Source organism: Pelecanus crispus, chromosome 2 (genome assembly GCF_030463565.1).
Source record: "Pelecanus crispus isolate bPelCri1 chromosome 2, bPelCri1.pri, whole genome shotgun sequence".
In the NCBI taxonomy this organism is placed as follows: domain Eukaryota; kingdom Metazoa; phylum Chordata; class Aves; order Pelecaniformes; family Pelecanidae; genus Pelecanus; species Pelecanus crispus.
The window spans coordinates 115,567,482-115,588,040 of NC_134644.1; the positions used below are offsets into that span (position 1 = coordinate 115,567,482).

The window sequence follows — 20,559 nt, forward strand, 5'->3', positions numbered from 1 at the left end:
CGAGGGTGGTGGCGTCACGTCCGGGGGAGGGGCCAGGAACGCAGCGCTGCGCACGCGTAAAGCGCGCCGGGGCTCGGCGGTCGGGCTCGGCCCGCTGCAGGAGAGGACTACGGGCCCCAGGAGGCCGCGCGGCGCGGCGGGGTGCGGGCCTGCGCAGTCGGGGCCCGCCGGGCCTCAAGGTGATGGTGGGGACGGGCGTTGCTGCACGTTGCCCTGCCGCGCGCGCGGGGCGGGGCGGGGAGGGGAGGGGGTGGTGACGGGAGGGGGCGCGCGCGGCAGCGGCCGTCGGTCAACCGCCGCCCGGTGCGCCGCCATGGCTCGGGGCCCCTGAGGAAGCAGCGGTGGCCCGGCCACAAGGTACCCGCTGCGTGGGGGCGGCGGGGAGGGGGCTGCCGCCCGGCAGCGGCCGAAGGAAGGGGCGGCGGCGGCGGGGGGCGGCGGCGGGCAGGTTCCCCCGCCGCGCAGGGGTGCCCCCGCCCCCGCTTGTTTTTGTTCTCGCAGTCCCGGGGGAGCGGGCTGACTGACCTGCGGCCGCCGGTGGGTGGGTGGGTGTGGTGGGGGGGGGGGACACGGTGAGGCCTGAGGCGCCGGGGCGGAATGCCTGCTCGGAGCTCCGTGCCTTCCCACCTGGCTGCTTTCTCCTTTGCAAACTCCGCGGCCGTTTGGTCTGGCGGGAGGAATGCCGGCCGCCAGCCGCTGGTGGTGGCTGCACCGCTAAAGGGCCGTGGTTCGGTTGTGCTCCTTGGGGTGTTTCTCGCCCGAGAGAGCCGATTCTGCCCGTGTCTTGACTCTTTAGACTACTTAAAGTGGCTGTACAAATATTTCCTTCTCTAATAAACGCTTCGCACGGTTTCTGGCGACTCGCTGCTGGCACGTGACAAATGCGTGCAAAGGGCTGGCTTCCCCCGGTGGGAGAATCTCAGAACTGAGAAACCTGGGTTTTGCTAGTCTTACCTGGTCGCTGGTAAAATAATGATGTTTTCTTGCTCATCTTGAGCTTCCGGCATTTTTTTCTCTCACATTTTGTATGGACTAGCTTTGGAGGTCTCTGAATCTGTAGGAGGCAGCGGCTGGCTGGCTGAGACACAACCCTTGTGGCAAAGCTTCGTAGAGTTATGGTTCTCCTTCGCGATCTGCTTCTGGTAATTAACTGTGGGAGTTAAGCAGGGAGTCAGACTGAGAAGTCATAAAACTTCTTATTAAGGCGTTTAAGCCAAATGTGGGTTTATGTCAGATACTACAAACTACATGTTTAGCCTCATTTATGTCCATTTCCGAATTGCCTTCTACAAGCTGGCCCAAAAGAGAAAACGTTAATTTGGACAGTCGTATATGAAGTGTTCTAGAATTCCTTACCAAGACTAATTCTTAAGCAGGCTTCAACTGAAAACGTTCCTCAATTTACTTAAACCCCAAGATGTTATTGCTGTTACAAGTATAAACGTAAAATGATTTGCAAAAGTTTTGCTACTTTGGGGAGAGATAGCGAATAGCTTCCTCATTTGGAATGCGTCTTGCTGCCTGTGCTGCTAGCTTATATGACTTGCAGCTGCTTCTGTGTGGGAAATGCATGCACAGAGGATAATGTGTTCCCATCATCCATATCCTCCTATGGGGCTGACAGCAGGTGTTTATCTCCTTTTCTGTTCAAGGGCTGTTTGAGGTAAAAGGGGTATGGCTGGCCTATCTGGCAGTATTATTGAGTTGCACTTGCAGCTTGAGAAGCACTTCCATCAGGGAGGGAAAAAAAATCATTTGATGATTTGGGTAGGTGGATATCAGCTGGCTTGCACATGGCAAAGACTGAGTAGGCAAATTCAGACTGTTAAAGAGTATGTAAGAAGTTAAAGGTTTGTCTAGCATGACTGTGTACAGATCTACCTCACAGACTATAGCAGCTGATAAGAAAAGGCTTGATCTGGTTTTGGTTTTTAAAAGGATCTGTGTAATTCTCCTGCTGTAGATGGTCTTTTCTCCAGATAAACCGACCTAGCTCTGTGTGTATGCCTATAGGCATCACTAAGAAACTGAAACCTGGTTTTGCAAGACAGGGAGTTCTTCATGTTCCCTTATCTCAGATAACAGCCCTCAGTTTGCATCTTGACACGTTTCTGGATTTGTAGGGAGTTCTGACTGGTCTTGAAGATAAGGCTGCAACAAAGTCAATGACAAAAGCAGAAAGAGCACTGATCCTTAAAATGTAAAACTACTAGTTCAATCCATAACATTCCTTGCAATCAGTTAGTTTTGCAGATTGGGAAGAAGATCCAACATAGTTCTTGTTGGTGTTGATACACTGCGAACCCAGATAGTTGAAGCTGAACTTACTTCGAAAATTAGGTGCTGAAGCAAATTAAACATCAGTTAGCAATATTTCAGTGTGAAGAATGGAATAAAACCACTAGAAGAACTGAGGCCTGGGCCGAAAACATGATTGAAGTCTTCCTGGGCAGTAAGACATCATCGCAATAGATCATAAGAGTTTTATGTTGATATTCTGATAGGTAACTACCTAGTTCCATCACTTTAAATCAAGGGTCAGCCTCAGGGTCAGGGATTCTTAATGACTATAAAGTACCTCAAGTAGATTCTTTGACTTGAGACAAATGGATTGTGCAGTATGGCAACAACAACCATACTGCTCAAGTTACAGGATTTTTTTCTTAATTTTTAAGTCTTGGATCATGATGCCTCCTCTAAAAACTACAGACTCTTCTTCATGTCCCTGTCCTTATAACAAAATTAGAGTAAGAGTAGAAAGTTATTATTCAGTTAAAAATCTTTCCTAAATTCAGTTGATCATGACACTACCGGTACAGGTGTGTTAAGTCCAGCATACTTTGTTCATATTAAGTCAAGAATATATTGCTTCAAACTGTCAGGGAAATTATGGTTTAACCAGGTGTTAGTAGGCCAGATTGGTGTGTCTAATTACGTCAGTCCTCCCACTTTGTGTCTGTATTAGTAAGTAAGCAGTTAAGGACAGAAGTCATTTCTCCTTTAATAGGGCCTTACCCTGGTTGGTGTCTAGACTTTTCTGCAGCACAAATGGTAATGATCTATGTTCTCGTGAACTTGGTGTTTCTTCTGAACAGCTCCAATCCTTTTTGCCCCAGTGCCTTCCATCACTCAGTTCTTCCCACATCATCTTCAAACTAGCTACCCATTGTATGATTCAACAAAAAATTAATTTTTTTTGTTATGTTTCCAGACATGATACTGCTCCTTCTAAACAAAGACATATGAGTGGTAAAACTAGGTCTTAGTCTGTGCACATCAGAAAATGAAAGTGCCACTTAGCTGGGCTTGTAAATTCTAATTCCATGGATCTGCTGTTTGATCTTGTCCAAAACCTGACCTTGACCATGTGTAACAGTTCTTACATAAACAAAACAAGAAGTTGCGTGGCTGTGATTGTGGCTTTGTAAAGCGTTGTAGCAGCTGATTCCCCTGCAGCTCTCTAGAACTTGCACAGTGTGTCCTTGCCGAGTGGGATGAGCGAAGGGAATGGGGGTTAATATAGTCAGGTGCTCATGAACAAATTATAAAACACAGCAGTAGTTTTTTTTCAGATGGATAGATTTTGTTGGTTCTAAATAAAAATACGTGAGTGGCTTTATAGTAGTTCTGTAAGTCTCCTCCAAAAGTGGCTGATGGAAGAGTTGAGTAGAACGTGAAAGCACTTGTCTTTTAACTGTAAGGGTAGTGCTAAGCCCTAACATGTGCCAATCAGTTAACTCTTTGCTCTTAATATTTTGTGGATTTAAAAGCTGATTTTGCTGATGTTAAAATTAGATGGCATCTTTTGCTTTCTGCTGTCTCAGGACAAGTGAGAAAGTGTCCTCACTTTTCTGATAGAGGGATGTTTCTGTGCTGATACACAAGTCTTGGGCTTTGTTGATCACATCTCATAGAATGCAGTGTACTTTCAAAGGTTGCAGTGTTGCAGTCGTGGGATTCCTTTCTCAATCTGAATACCGAAATGTAGTAGATCTGCTACTGCAGACTGTGAGTGGGAGCGTTATTAGGCTCCTGTTAGTGAAGTCCCATCAGAGTTCCTTCTGGTGTAAAGACACAGCTCTGCGAGTTTGATGCTCTTTCGGACACTTGTAGATGGTGTCATTTTGTTGTTGTGGCTGGCACCATTAGCAATCATGTCTTCTAAGCAAAAGATGCTGCATAAGGCATTAAATTGAATGGTGGGCAAGCAAGTTTATCCCCTCAGGTGTCAAGACCTTAATAAAAATAATACTTTTTTCATAAGAACAGTTCACATTCATTTGTAGAGATGTGGGAAATAGCATTTACTAAAAATTAAATGAAGAGTGTGGTTTTGAGCATGTGTGTGTTCTGTAAATGTTATGATCAGCCTTTTCACACGTAATTTTTCAAGATATTCTGATTGATACTACACATATTTCCCCATATGGACAAGTTTGAATTCACAACAGAGAATTCAACACTTACTTTGAATATTTAGAAAAGATTTATACTGGAAGTGAATGTCTGCCAACAGTAATTCAGCTGAAAGATGAACGTTCTGTATTTTTTGCTGGGAAAAATGACAGCTTTTCAGTGTTTGAAAATGCGAGATAAATGTGGTGAGAGAATAAAAGAAAAAAATCTTGAACCTAATGCTTCCACTGTGAATTCTGTTCTAATTGAAGCTGGGGTTTTTTTGCAGTTTGGGGCTGGTTTACATTTATTCCTACTTTGTTTCTAATTGTAAGGCTTCTGAGTTTTTCCTTGAGCATGTTTTTTGGAAGTCTTAGAAGCATTTCGGGTGAGTTTGATGGGTACAAAACTCGTTACTTGGGGGGGTGTGTTATTTTAAGTGTTTTGTAATATTTTAAATGCAAAGTACATTATGTAACAAATTTATTACAGCTGATACTGTTAATTACGGTTGGGTTATGGAGGAAAAGGGCACAGAACAATGAGGCAAGACCTGCGAAGATCCAAGGTCACAAAAATGGCGTTTATCACGGCTAGAAAACACAGTTTTGGTAGTCACAATGCAAGATGAGGCAGAAGGCTGTACAAAGTTGATGCTAAGATCAAAGTTTAAGCATATTTGTAATAAATGCCCCTTATAATTAGTCAAGAGAAAGTATTTGAATACCTAAGCTCTTACTCTCTGATCTGGTCAAAAAGGCTGAACTTTACTTGGGTTAGCACCATTTGTTTTAGTAGAAGTCACAGTATCCACATTGTGTTTCCAGTTTCATTAGACCTTTCAGGAATAAATATTTGATTATAACTCCAAGAGCTGTTTAAATTACGTATTATAATCTAAATTTTATATGTCAGCGAAATCCTGAGTGACCAGAAATACTATGAATTAGAAAATAAGCTTGGCTACTAGAATCTGAATTACGAATAGCAGGAAGTCTTGACCAAGCTTCAGTTTTGTCTGCAACCTTTTGACAGTTACTGATGGCTCTGTTGGTGAAGAAAGATGTGCACAGCAGCTCTGAACTCTAAAGAGAGGTAGCAGAACTTCATAAAAGAAGTATCTGGACCCTAAACATAGAACTAATAGTAATGTTTCTAATGCCTTCCAGCGTGTGTTAAAATGTAGTCAGAACTCGAGATGCTCAGTGAAAGTTGAAAGAGGTGAGGAATCTGCCAATTAAAAGTTCAATGAACTATCAAGAGGGGAGATCCTCAGAGATTCTCAATGTTTCAGTGAAGTGTAGAAAACTGATCTGTGTATTTATTTGTTTGTGGTTTAGCATCTAACTCCACCAGTTGTGGTTTTTTTTCTGAGGGAGTTCAAAGCCATATGCAGGAAGCTGCTGACATGAGGCTTGCTCATGTGAATTACCTTTTGCAGCCCCTTTTAGTTATTTAGTAGAAACTTCCCAATGCTTTGCAAAACGTACCACCACACACACCCCCACATGCCTCTGTGCTAAATGCCCTCTGACAGAAAAACACAAGTGTTTTGAGAATGAACTAATGATACATTGGGAGATACAAGGATGAAAGAGGCTATTAGGGGTTGCTTGGGAAAGTTATTACATAAGAGTGGAATGGAAAGGAGAAAGAATTAGATCTTATTTTGATCATTAGCTTAAAGTGAAAGGTAATGTGTAGAAGGGCAAAATAACAAGCAGACAAGTACAATCCCTGCTTTGAGCTAACAAAGGGCTTTTTTAACCTTCTTAGCATAGATGTATATGCCTATTGTCAAGCTTAGTTAACGTCTAAAAGCATTACTTTTCTAACTTGCTTATTGCAGGCATGTATCTATAGAGTGACAAATGGACAAAAAATCAAATCAGATAGCACTTTAAAAGGTAGGCTTTTTCCCCCTCCCCTTGACATGTGGCTGTTATTTTGGGGGGGCTCTGGAACCAACATAGAACACGATCCAGCAAATTTACACTTGTTGGAAGGAATCATGGAGAGTAAAGACCTTTTGTAGTGTTAGCATGAGGTGTAATTATGTAAAAATACAGTAGAGGGCAGAATGAAACTTCTGAACGAAGGAACCCAGCATAGCTGTTCAGTTCTGCAAAGCAGGAAAATGGTGTTAAAAGATGGAACACCAGTTATTAAAAACAGTTTTGAAGAGCAGAAAGCACTACAAATTATTGTTATGCTTTCTTTTAGAAGAATTAGAGAGAGAACATTCACACTTTTGTATAATGCTTAGCTGTGTGCAAGCTTAAGATCTAATGCCTTCCAATATCGAGGAAAATGGGGGTACCACTGTCTTATTATGTCTACAAGAACTTCTGTTCTTCCTAAAGCTACTTTTTGTTGTGCTTTCTAATACTTAAGTATCAGAAGATTGTAGCAGTGAAGATTGCTCTGTGTGTAAGGACCCTATGAGGGTTTATTCTACTTTCTTGACTTCACTAAGTTTGCTTTAGTAAGAATAAGAGTAGTTTAGATAAGTGTGGGAAAAAAAATTGTTGGCTTGTCTCCATTTATATCAGTATCGAACTATAGTAATATGGTCAATTTAAAAGTTATAGCATAGCATTTACTAAGTGAAGATACTATAGAGATTAGACATGATGGAGGTGGGATGGGGCTAATGTTTTTGGGTAATTTGTCTACAAGAGTTTACTCTTTCATTTGTTTTAATGTGATGTTTTTTTAACAAGATTTTAATAAATTTCACCATGACTTATTTTAAATTACTCCCTTTAACCTAAAATGTGGAGGTGTATTTTTTTTAGAGAGCTCTGAATGGTAGACAGGATTAGACAATGCCCAAACTTCCAATTATAACCAAGTTTCTCAGTTTAGAATGAATAACAGATTGTATCATGGACACTGCAAAAGTAGTAGAGGGCAAAATATAAATTCTAAATGCTCATTCATACACTCTTAAAATACTAATACAAAGAAAAAAAAGTCCCTCTACACTGCCATTTTCCTGTCAATGGATAGTGACTGCATGCTACGCTGAACCATTGCAGTTACTAAGAGATTTCTAGTTACATTTTACATTGAGTTTAGGGGGGAAAATGTGCATGTATTGCACTATTATTACATTGATTTTAAAATGTGTTCCCAGCTTTTTAGGCAACCCATACATGTTTTCTGTTCAGTTGTGTTTTTCTTATTTTGTTTTATTAGCTAGGCAAGATGGGTTTTTTAAAATATGCCATCAATAAGTTCTTGAACAATTTAAATCTGAAAGCAATTTTTTTTTTAATTATATTTAGTAAAACTGTAAGCAATACAGTGGGGTTTTTTATTCAACTGAGCTGTTTGGATGAGATCTCTGTACATTTGCTCTTTATGCAGCCTGAAAGGTGACCTGGAAAGCATTTTGGAAAGCTTGGTTTGTGTCCTTCCAAAGTTCTTCTGTGTATACAACACAACCCTCAAAGTTTGCTTGATTTTTACACTAAAAATGACAAGAATGTAAATTAATTTTCTGGTTTCGTAGAAAGGTGCCTTGGGAGTGGAAAAAGTTCGTGGATTTTCACTGGGAACTCTCCTGTGGTATAATTAATGTACTTTTTTTAAACAGTTACAGAACAAGTAAAAATGCTTTAAATTCATCCATATTTACATATTGTGGCCAGAATGTTTCTGGTAGAACTGAGAAAATAAGCCAGTGTAGTCTACATATACTATACCCTCAACTCCCTCAGATGCTTTCTGACCTCTTTTGTAAAAGAACTTACACTAAGGTTTTTGCCATTTTACATCCACCCCCATTCTTCTATTTTAATTTCTCTGGTAGCTCAAAAAAATGGTAATTGTAACAGGGTAACTGCTTTCATACAAATTATCCTGATGAAAGTTTCATCTGACAGCATCTCTGGCATGATTTCTCTTTCCAACATCAGGTATCCACAGCAGCCTTTGCTGTACCTATATCAGCCTGGCTTGTTACTTCTGTTTTTTCCAATGATGCATTGTTTCTTTTTCGCTTAAAATGTTAGGACACATCTAAACCCATGTATTTGTAGTAGTCGTGCAGACCAAATCTGTGACATGAAAAGATCCTGAACTTTTGTTGTCCTTGGGAACAAAATAATCACTGGAAGGCAAAGATTTAGCAGAGCAAATGCCAGAGACAGGATGCTCCTGCAATACATCAGTTTTGTGCCAAAGCTGATCTAAATTATAACAGAAGTACCAAAGTTTCCTAAACAAAATCTCTGGCACTCTGATGAGAAGCTGATCTATGTTTTTACTCAAGAGGTGACTAGAGCACTCCCTTTATGTCAGAAGGCTTATTAATAGCTTGCCATGAGACAGACGTGCCTTCAGGAACTAAATAGATGTCCAAGAATCCCAGCAAGGAGTATGTCCCAAACAGCCAAGATCTCTTCGGCTCAGTTTACAGCCAGCTGGAGATACTACTAAATAGTTAGCCAGAATATGACAGCACTTAAGAGGAGACCTTATCCCAGAAGTGTTTGTATTTATCTTATAGTTTGTCCTACTAGTATTCAGTCACTGACCACATGAGATTCCTGCAGCAGGAAACAGCTATATTTGTACTTAGACATCTCCATGGTGTTTTGGGGTTTTTTTTGTTAGTGGTGTTTTTTTTTTTTTTTTCTTGTGGTGTTTTTAAGAGAAAGCTAATGTAGAAATCTAAGATCCTTTAAAACCCCTTCTGCCTCTTTCTTCCCCCCCGCCCCCAAATTCTCATGCCACAGACCAGCTGCTTTCCCACCTTGGTATTTGAAGCTTCTAGCTTCTGTCCTTTTCTATGTCTTTGCATCATCATGCAACAGCATGAAAAAATGAAATACGCTAAAATGAAGAAACAACTTTTGAAAGGTCACTAGGTGTAATTGTGGATAACATTTAGATTACTGTCCTGACTTCCTTTAGAATCTGAGGAGTCTCAATGACCTAAAGTTACGGGGGTAATTGTATAACTTTTATAGCTCCAGTAATTTCTTTAAGGAAAATATACTTAGAGAATGAAATTGTGCCTCAAATGCATAGGCTGACACACTTTATCCTGCTGCCTGTTGAGTCCACAGTGTACTAGGAACTTTCTTTCACTAATGACATCTTAAAGGACATATTTCTCTGTATTCATCTCACATTTTAGAAGGATGAAACAACTAGTTTTGTATTTCTTTGGACCTCCAGCCACATTTATTGTGTACTTTGAGTTGTATGTCCTATTTAAGATTTGTTTGCAATGTTGAGCCAAGTAATTAAAATATTACAATTGAGCAGTTGCACTCATCACCCCCTTAACAACATTCATTTCTTTAAAATCAATTACTATCTGCTATATTAATCTGTTACTTTATTCATTTGCCTTTCCTACATCCTGCTGTTACCATTATAAATATAATATCTCCCTCCTTTAGTCTTGTAGTGCTGCTGGAGAGTAGCGTCATCCTCAGCTTACTGACACTTCAAAAGTCTCTCCTTTGTTCATTTAGATAAGTAAAATAAAGCACGTACCTATAAAACACAGTAGGATTGTTAGGAAAATTCCATCAGTGTTTTGAAAAAACTGTTTTCTTCTGTTCTCAAATGTAAGCACTATCATATCTAAGCCTTTACTTACATATCAAGTATCTAGCAAAAAGCTTTTTAAAGTGGAGAAGCAAAAAGTTAAGCTGTTTCACAGAATATTAGCTCGACCCATGCTATCATCTGGGCTTACAAGATTCAGGACCTTTTCAGGATATACCCTGAACGGTTAGAGAACCTTCCCTTTGACAGCCAGGTCTTCCATCATGGAGAAAAACCCTTTAGTTGATGAGTTCCAAGTCCATCTGAGGATATATGAACAAAAAAAGGGCACATTAAGTCTTGTCAGTGGCCCTGGTAGTTCCCCTGCTTTAAAGCCATTGGTGACATTCTATTTTTAAGTCTTATATAGTGCACCTAACTCTGTGAGCAGTGGCCTTGAAACTCATTTACCAATCACAGCTATGTTAGCTACTGACTGATGAGTGTTGAACACATAGTAGTGACCCATTGCTTCTTCACATTAAGGACAATTCTCACCCCTGAAAGCTATTTTATACCCCAATGTTCTGCAGCCATTGCAATGAATTGGAGGTGTGGTACGGTGTTACTTTTGTGCTATCAGTAGGTGCTGGACAGCAAAACCTAGAAACAGTGTTCTGAGAAATATTACTTTATATACGCTATATATAAAATGAGAAAATTCAGAAATACGTGTTCAGTTTCTTCTTGCTTCTGTACAGAAGAATAATCTCATTCCAAGGCTGTTGGAATGTGGAGTCCTGTTAATAACATTAATGAACCAAAATCAGAGTGCTGAGCATAGTTTGCCCCATGCTGCATGGTGGCAATTTTCAAAGCTTGCTTGGAACAGGTATTTTTCAATAGGGTACCATCCACTGAAAAGAGATGAACAGTGGAAGTCTGACCCAAGGGCTCCCAAACTCCCATAGATGGATAGGTGTCCTTTGCTGAGTCTGCTGGCTGAATATTGTGAAAATCTTAGGGCAGATGCATGTTGTGTACTATTAGTGAGAGGGGCAAACAGTCCTCTATGAAGAGTGTTATCCTTCAGGAAAGGAGTGTAAGTGGCAATAGGCAAGCAATGTAGTTGTTGTCTTCATAGACTCATAGAATCGTTTAGGTTGGAAAAGACCTTTAAGATCATCCAGTCCAACCATTAACCTACACTACCAAGTCTACTCTAAGCCAATCAAGGGTAGACTAGAATAAACCATGTCCCAAAGTGCCACATCTACCCGTTTTTTGAACACTTCCAGGGATGGGGACTCCACCACCTCTCTGGGCAGCCTGTTCCAATGCTTGACCACCCTTTCCGTAAAGGAATTTTTCCTGATTTCCAAACTAAACCTCCTCTGGCGCAGCTTGAGGCCATTTCCTCTCGTCCTGTCGCTAACTACTTGGGAGAAGAGACCAACACCCACCTCACTACAACCTCCTTTCAGGTAGTTGTAGAGAGCGATAAGGTCTCCCCTCAGCCTCCTCTTCTCCAGGCTAAACCACCCCAGTTCCCTCAGCCGCTCCTCATAAGGCCTGTGCTCCAGACCCTTCACCAGCTTTGTTGCCCTTCTCTGGACACGCTCCAGCACCTCAATGTCTTTCTTGTAGTGAGGGGCCCAAAACTGGACACAGTATTCCAGGTGCGGCCTCACCAGTGCTGAGTACAGGGGAACAATCACCTCCCTGCTCCTGCTGGCCACAGCATTCCTGATACAAGCCAGGATGCTGTTGGCCTTCTTGGCCACCTGGGCACACTGCTGCCTCATGTTCAGCCGGCTGTCTACCAACACCTTCCAGTTTGTTGTTCTTATTTCTGTAAATCAGTAAGGTAGCTGGTATACAATGGAGTGCCATCTTAACACTTGAGTTTTGCTGAGTGTTTTCACTTATTTTTTGTTTTGAGAAGCAATCGCATTTGAATCTAAGAAGTCAGCAAGAATCTCCGCTTCTCATAAAACCAGAGATACCGCAAGTAGTTGCTACTTCAAGTGAATTCTTACAGAAGGCTGACTCACTGAGAGGCAGTATCTGTAGCTTATTTACTGCTCTGTAAGCAGCAGTACTTCTTGGCTCCCACTGAGTTCATAACTCAACAAGAGTGAGTAACTGTTTGCTTACATAGAGACAAGAGTTCCCTTTTCCCCGTTGATGCAATACCTCCTCTGTTAGTATGGGTTCAACAAAAGTGGGCGTTTGTGCTTCACGTGCAAGGCAGAGGTTCCCAGGGAGTTTGAAACCATTCCTCCAATCTTTTTGCCACATCAAACACTATAATTCCAGTAATTGCAATTAATTCAAGCACAGTAACATCAAAATATCTAGAAAACATATAGGCAGGAATGTTCCAACAGAAGCATTTGGGTTATTAAACTTTTATCCCTTGGAAGGAAACAGTAGTTCACAGTTGAGGAACTTCTAAGTTACACAGAAAAAAACTGCCATTAGCATGTCAGTATCCAAAGGGTGATTTATACCAATAACTTCTTCAGTAAGCAAGGTTTCAGGCTGACCAAAAATCTTCATAATACTAGTTTGCTGTTATTGCTATTTCTCTAAGTGGGCCTTTTTTCTACTTTAGCAGAGTCATCAATATGTTCAAGACATATATTTGAAAGGTGGGGAACTAGTAGAAGAGTTGCAACTTTTTGAAAATACAAAGCTTGTATTTTCCTGTGGCATATCTGGAAAGTAATAAAGGGTATGTATGACTTCGTGGTTTTTTTTTTAAACTTCTGCTTAAGTTATGAAGTATTGATCGTTTTCAGCAGCCTAGACAAATTCACTATCAAAACACCCGACTGAAACATATCTAAGACTATAGGTGAAGCAGACATGAAGATGAGAGTGGAGTTTCAATTAAACTTGAATGATTTCTAGTTTGGATCAAGAATTGTTATAATAATTGAGAATGTAAAAGTATCAGAAGTATTCAAAAGTTGTAATATAACTGACTTAACTGGCATTTGTTACACAGAATTAATTAGTGGCAATTTTTTGGAGGGAAGGAAAATTAGTTCTGTAACTTGCAGTCATTGTATAAAGGAAATGAGAGAGTTAGTATTTCATTCGCTAGTTCAAAGCATGCATTTTTGAGGGGGTGAAAAATATAGACTTCTTGGTGTCTATACATGCCAAACAAAAATCCTCTCTTTTTGGGGGGGTCTCTTGATGGTTCTTTTGAACTTTCAGGAGTAACTGTTAAGTATTCAAAATCATAAGGTTAACTGGATTATCCACAGTTTTAAAATATTCTTGGTAATATTTCTGAAACTGTAGTTCAATTTTGCTTCTGTTACTACACGACATTCAACAGTACCATCCCCCCTTCCTAACAGAGGTATACTGGCAGGCTGTTGTGGTTAGGTTTGTTACTATTAAGATTATTGATTATTGGTTGATTATTATTTATTATTATTAATAATATTTTTTTTACTGTATGGACTTTTACTCGTAGTTAAAAATAGTATAGGACATGAAAAATTATACCAAAACTAAGAATGTGTTGACACAAAAAATTAATTTTAATTGCACTTCAGTGAGTTCATACTAGACTTATGTAGGCTGGAAGCATCACTCAAACTATCAGTTGCTACTAGAAGTGATGTTTCAAGGGTAACTTTTCAGTAACTGTGCCACATTATGCAGATAAAAGCAGTAGTTAACACTAAACATCTAAAAGGTTTTTAGAGAGTAGAATGAGCATTTTAGCTGCGAGGAGCAGAGTGTGTTAAGTGAGGAGGCCATTTTAGTTCAGAATGCTAAAGAAATGAGATCTAAAATGATTTGCTTAATTTTAGAAGGTAACAATTTCTGCAAGGCAAGATAAGGAAAACCTTTTAAAGTAGAGGAATAGAAAGCAACTTGAAATCCTCAAATTTTAAGTGGCATTGGAGCAATTAGAAACCAGATTATTGAAATGCAATTTGTTTTCTCTTTTCTTCTTGTTTCTTCTCTATAGAAACCTCAGCCACACTTCAACAAAATGCAACGGAGTCTATTACATACTGCATCTCAGCTGGCACATGGGACATGTTTGGTTTTTCCTCGCACTAGTATCTTTCAGTGCTTAAAAGGACAAGCAGTCTTGTCTAATGTTGGATGCAAAGCGATTCTGGCCCTGGACCCTCCTAAACAATGTCTTCATGCAGGTGCAGCATGCTTTGCCTCAAAGAAAAGTGTGTTTTCATCACAGACAGCAGACACTCCTCACAAAGTACCAGAAGAGAGAAATCCATTGACTTCGGCCACTGGTACATCCAAGCAGAAGGGCCCTGTGGAGTCAGAGTCTTCAGATCCTGATCCATTACAAGACAAATCAATTAGTCTCGTTCAGAGATTCAAAAAAACTTTTAAACAGTATGGAAAAGTCATGATTCCAGTCCATCTTCTGACTTCCACTGTATGGTTTGGGTCCTTTTACTATGCAGCCATGAAGTAAGTTGATATTTTGTTGCAGTGCCTGATACTGCTGTTGAATTGAGACTGACTTTCACAGGTGAAAGGACATAAAAATTATTATTACATGTTAAAAAGTGCCTTTATATGTAATAGGGAAATTAGGCTATGTTTTTAACTGAAGCACAAGATTAATATCACAAGTATGTAGGATTCATGAGTGTCACATACATACTGTTATTATGCAGTTATTGCTTTATACCAGATGTGTTGCTAACATTTTAAGGAATGCTCATCTCCACAAAACATGCATGGATGTAAACAGCATTGAAATTATTAGTAACATCTCACAAGGTAAAGATAGGGGTTTGGAATCCTGATTACGAATTGCTAGGCGAGATCTTTATAGACATGTTCTTTTTTTGTTGTTGGACTTGAGGGATATTTCACCACTTCTTCCCTCCTTCATCCCCAGTCCTCCCTCATCATTGGACTTTCACATCATTCACCTCCCTCTGAGCTCCTCACAAGCCATGTGTATCTTTTCCTGTTTCCTGTCTTTCCTGCCTTCCACTGAAAAAATTGCTACTGTAGGCCAGACATTTGAATTGGAAATTAAATATTTGTGTGGCTAAAAAAAGATAAATTATGTATTCTAATTTTAGTTTCTTTCAGCTATAGCGCATGCCAGATACTGTTCTGGAAAATGGCATTTATTAGGAAAAAAACCTGCTATATCAGCTATGAGCTGCTAGTTCAGATGAAAGAGGTTTTATTTATCTGCAAATGGTTTGCTAAATGTGAGTAAATGTTTATCTCTGGATTGCTAGTGTTGTATATTTAATAATAGAAAGCATGAAACAATGACAGTTCACGGCGGCAAGGATGGGGCTTTGACATCAGAATGCCTTACTGTACAAGTGTTTGTTTTAGTTACTCTAACTAGCTGGCATAATTGCCCTTTCTTGGAGCTATAGATCCAAATGTCATTCTAAATTTAGCTCATGTCAGAGTAATAAAGGTCTTGAGCTATAAAAATATTTTGCTTTGGATGAATTCAGGTTGATGCTTACATTCAGACATTTCAGATTGACTGAAGATTACTTTTCTTGAAACACTTAAGCAAGCTGCTAAAATAGGTATTTGATGGATGAAAACAACTGAAATATTTGGCTAGAAACTAATTATAACAAAACTTCAGTTTGTCATGCCACAGGAGCAGCACCCTCTTGAAGCGGAAAAATAACTTTCAGAATGACTGCTCATGATATGAGACTAAATAATGGTGGTTTATTATATATGGTTAATGCTGTCTTTCAGATCTTACTAGGTCTCCATTTTCTATTCTGGGGATAGGCTTTCAGACTGTAGGTTCTAGTAACTGTTAGTAAATTACTGCATGTTATTGTTCCTGATGCTAAAGTGATCACATGCACAGAAGAATGCTTAAATATTAGGTAGAAATGGATAACGATACTAATAATACAACATATCTAAATATTGGAAAGTCAGGTCTTCTATAACTGCATGTAGCTTTCTACTGTAATGTAAAGACGGGCTGTCTTTTTTTTTCTTTGGTGCTGATGTTAGCTTCCCTGGTTTTCAAATAGAAAGAAATTGTGATAGGAGCTCCCTCTAAGTATCTTGCCACCTTATATTGACAAGGTGGAACAACTGGTCACAAAACCCCTGAAGTCTTGTCTATATAACATGTTGCTTCCTTTTCTTTTGCAACATTCTATTTGTTTGATGTATTTAAAAGTGAATGGAGGATACTGAAGTCTGGATTCTGTGCTTCGGGGCATGCTGCTGATTAGTCTGAAATTTTAAAAGGAAAAAAAAGTAATTTTAGGCAAAACAGAACATGAAGTTGAACCTGCACAACTGGAGCCTGAGTAGCTGTCTTACCACCATTATATCTACTTACCTCCAAACATAATTAACTGGGACACAGGTAAGTTAGTAGCTGCTCAGTCCAACAGGGATAATATAAATGGATCACCTCTTGGTGGAATGCTGAAAAGAACATTAATTTGCCTATGTGTACAGAAATATAAATCCTGTAAGTATATTGCCTAAATGAAAAAATACTTTGCTATCAAATTACAGTTTGTATAATAGAGTTAAAGAATGGAAATGGTACTGTAGATCACTGTTTGGGTTTCAAATTCCAATTCAGGCTGTCAATTTTCTTCTCTTTTATAGAGGAGTGAATGTTGTTCCATTCCTAGAGTTGATTGGCTTACCAGACAGCATAATAAACATCCTGAAAAATTCGCAGAGTGGAAATGCACTAACTGCATATGCATTATATAAAGTAAGTATACTTATAGTTTGTAAATAAGCTCTAAATCTTGCCTGGTGAACTAAACAGGCTTTATTATTGGTTTACAGCAGAAAGAATTAATGCTGTTTTGTCTCTTTGATAGTTACACATACTTGAGCGTTCTTTTTTGTAATAAAAATAGTCACATGCAAGTTGATATGGGCTCTGTGTTCCTTTAAGGAGTCTATCTGTATTTCTAAAATAACTTCTTTGTTTGCTGCAGAACTATTGTCTGCCTTCAGATTTAATTACAATTAAGTTATTCCTCTGTATCCCTGATAACTAACAGGGATAAAGAGGTAAAGTCTAAACACCTCATCACTTCCAGATAAAAGTACAGTTATTTTTATCCTAGAGGATTTGCTAGTTTGTCTTCCTACCTAGTTCTCCATCATTGTTACGTACTTTTATTGTCCATTTGAATCAATTACTTACATTCAGGTTTGGGTCTCTTTCTATTGCTTTATATGTGCACAATCCATGTTTGGGAAACCTGAAACTTGTCAGGCCATGCAAAAACAAAGTACTGTATTTGCTTCGAATACCACTCATCTGTTTTGTTTCCAAATGTGATGTGCTTCTTATCTGTTATTTGAAGGGTTAATTTCCCAAACAAAATGTGAAAGCACTACTCTTGCCAATTATTCCTGTGCCTAAAAGAGACCAAAAACTAAAGATTTTATTATAGCTGGAAGGTCTGCCAGTGTTGGAAGAAACTTTCAAGATGTGGAAGCACTAGACTAGGTTACAAAAGGAAGATTGTGCAGGCTTTAGTCTTTGAAGTTCTGAAAGAACAGGTTAGTCTGTCTAGCATATCTAACCTGGTTTGCTGTGTCTTGGATTAGCTGACCTCTTGAGGTCTCTTTTAGCTCTAGTTTCCTATGTGTGAGTCCCAGTTTTGGACTGAAAGGTGCCTATACTCTTGTGAATTTTAGAATTTAAAGCATATCTTGTCAGTATTTCCTCTTTGCTTATATGGCTTAGTGTTCAAACTGTCCTGAATTGCATTCTGAGATGCCGAATGCTCATTCCATAAGCTGAACAGGGAGGTTTTTTTTAAAATGGAAGTCTAATGCCTGTGCTGGTTTTGTCAAAAGGATACTTTAAGTAAAAGGTACGCATTTCTGGGGAATGTACTGTAAATTGGCTTATTTCCTTATAAATAGAAGATCTTTTTAGTATCGGACACTGGCCAAAATAAATTCTCAATATTAAAAATACTTTTTGCTAGATAATATTGTCCTGTTTTATTGATATGGTGTGTTCTTTGGTTTCTTCAAGATTGCAACTCCTGCCAGATACACTGTGACTTTGGGAGGAACGTCCATCACTGTTAAATGTCTACGTAAGAGTGGCTACATGTCCACACCACCACCAGTAAAGGAATATCTACAAGATAGGATGGAGGAAACAAAGGATAAAATTACAGAGAAGATGGAGGAAACAAAGGATAAAATTACAGAGAAGATGGAGGAAACAAAGGATAAAATTACAGAGAAGATACAAGAAACCAAAGATAAAGTTTCATTTAAAAAAATAAAGGACTAGGAGAGATACTTAATTTTTGGATATATCAAGCTTAGCACTTTAACCCTTTGTGAGGCAAGATATACAAAGTGCACTTCTGAGCTTTTTTCTTCCCCCCCCCCCCCCCCCCCCCCCTTGTCTGGAGACTACAGTTGCTCTGTGGATTTAAAAATTCTGTATATTCACCAAGGTTAAAGTTCCTTGGGGGAGAGGTTGTGACACAATTTCAGTTTACAGTAGGAAAAACAAATCTCAGATGAGAAGTTCGTGTGTCCAGTGATAGTAGTGTTAAGTTACTCTTCCCTCTTTTTTTCTTTTTTTTTTTTTTTTCTCCCCCCAGCCCCCTCTCTCAAAATGAAGATGGTTTCTTTCAAAAGCCACTACTTTTATTCTTCTTCCATTGTAGTGCACAGCCATTATTCCACTAGACTGAATCTTTCATTAAGTGAGAATGAAGATTTCTGTACTGGGAAAGGCAACATATTTTGGTTTTCAGAGTATGTGGACCCAGGCCTCTTTAATTGTGATCATCTCTCAACTTGGAGACAGAGCATTATCACTGATACTGCACATGAAGGATCAATGGACTAGCTTCTCAATATGAATGAATTATAATGGCTACATTGACTTCAGCTGAGCTGTGGTAGTTTACAGGTTGAGACTATGAATCTTTCTTGGACACTGTATCTTTTCAGAAATCTCAACTGACAGCTATAGGAAGATGAGTTAATCACAGTAGCTGTACTGTCAAGCAAACTTTGTTTCCTGAAGTTGATTTACAGTAGAAAGAAAGTTATTAAATGAAATTAATCGATAATTGTATATTGAAAACTAGGATTTTTTTATTATGTTAAAGTTTACAAAACTGTTCTATTGCATTTTTGGAACAAAAAAAATTTCTGAAGGAGAGTTTACGTGAGAAATTGGTATACTAAGGGGCTTTTTAAATACATGCAAAGTTAGAGTTAAACCCAAAAGTTCCTCCTCCTATTCAGGAATCCTTCAGACTTCAGTAGAACAATTTAACTAAAAAAAGTATAATTTCTGAGACAGTGAACACAGTCTACCAAACTTTTTTTCCCTAGATTTTCTTAGGTCAAGCAAATACTTATAGCTGAAGGCTGAAATGCTGTCTCAGAGATGTCATAAAGGACTAAAGTTGAAACTGTTCTATTTGACTGGGCAGGCAAACCTCTCATGGTTTTATTCAAATGTAGGCTAAATTGAGGTGTGTTTTTCCTATTACTATTACAGATCTCACTTTGTAGCAACTCTCTGCATGTGTATCTCGTTGAAGGTGTTTTTTGCAGGGGGATATGGGGAAGCAACAGAGTTGGACCCTGAGCATTGTAATTGGCTAGAATAAAAGAATACAGCTGATATTTTATCAGCTCTGCCCCACTCTTACCTTTTCAGTCAAGTCACTGAGGGCCTCTCCATGTTTAAGTGAGTTGAACTTCATTAACTTAATTATGCAGGATTGATTATATACTTCTCTGCCTCTGTCCATATGTCAAATAATCTAATGCCTACCTCACAGGGATGTTGTGAGGAATAATCATTGTATATTCAGTGCCCTGAAGATGTAAAGTGCCATGTTTCTGATAAATATTATTAAAAAATAATTCTGTAAATTCTTACACTGCTGAGATGAGCCCTACAGTAGGACTGGAGTTGCTAGATGCTTTTCTTCCTTCTTTCTATTTTAGTGCACTTTTCCTTACTGTCCCCACGCACACGTTCTTCTGCTGTCGGCATTTGTTCCAGTTTTCCATTTTCATAGGCAGTGTTACCTATGTCTTGCAGCACCTGAAAAGCCCAAAGCCTGCCCTGGTAATACTGCATGGTCATCCTCTGAGTCTGGGGCTGGATACAGCTCACAGGATTAATCTCTTCTTTGCATGTGGCAGGGGTTGCACAGGGGCACCTTGGTGTCCTAGGATGGGTCTGTAGCCCCTCGGCATGTTAGAACTTGTTCGTTACACAGACATACCCTTTTGGTACCCTCACCCCTATGTCCAGCTGGTCTGTGACCGCTCCAGTGCTTTACGTGATCCATGACTACCAATGCTAAGTACAAAAGATCTCCTGTCTTAACTATGTGCAGTAGACTGTCCTAGTGACTATTGGCAAGTGTCTCACCAATGTACTCTTTGGTCAATTTTGCAGCATGAACAACCTCGAGCATTTTCTGGGGCAGCCACATCCTCCACCCAGGATGTCAATTAACAAAGCACACAATTATGTGGATCGATCTACACAAAGCAGGAGGGAGAATCTTCAAGATTTTGAAAATCTGACCTGGAGAGCTTTTGTGACAATTAGTCAAATGCTTGGTTGTACTGGTGACCTTGTCTCAAGTCAGCCTC

The 20,559-nt window shown here is 39.4% G+C and overlaps 1 protein-coding gene across 5 annotated transcripts; it reads left to right on the forward strand.

The window, feature by feature from the left end:
- Window positions 1-144: 144 nt before the first annotated feature.
- Window positions 145-18,296, forward strand: FAM210A (family with sequence similarity 210 member A). Of its 5 annotated transcripts, none has more exons than XM_075705307.1 (5): window positions 145-179; window positions 12,521-12,640; window positions 13,901-14,376; window positions 16,543-16,654; window positions 17,945-18,296. In XM_075705307.1, exons 3-5 carry the CDS (start codon window positions 13,925-13,927, stop codon window positions 18,209-18,211), a joined length of 831 nt encoding a protein of 276 aa, XP_075561422.1. In that variant the 5' UTR covers window positions 145-179; window positions 12,521-12,640; window positions 13,901-13,924; the 3' UTR covers window positions 18,212-18,296. The 5 variants fall into 5 exon arrangements, with proteins under 5 accessions (XP_075561422.1, XP_075561427.1, XP_075561425.1 ...); XM_075705312.1 differs by having other exon boundaries at window positions 160-179; window positions 12,524-12,640; XM_075705310.1 differs by lacking the exon at window positions 145-179 and adding an exon at window positions 313-357.
- Window positions 18,297-20,559: the final 2,263 nt, after the last annotated feature.

What these genes read in the sequence shown, in the direction of transcription:
- FAM210A (XM_075705307.1), top strand. Translation starts at nt 13,925, where the DNA reads ATGCAACGGAGTCTATTACATACTGCATCTCAGCTGGCACATGGGACA. An exon ending in TTTTACTATGCAGCCATGAA is followed by an intron (nt 14,377 to 16,542) that starts GTAAGTTGATAT and finishes TCTCTTTTATAG; the next exon opens with AGGAGTGAATGTTGTTCCAT. An exon ending in CTGCATATGCATTATATAAA is followed by an intron (nt 16,655 to 17,944) that starts GTAAGTATACTT and finishes GGTTTCTTCAAG; the next exon opens with ATTGCAACTCCTGCCAGATA.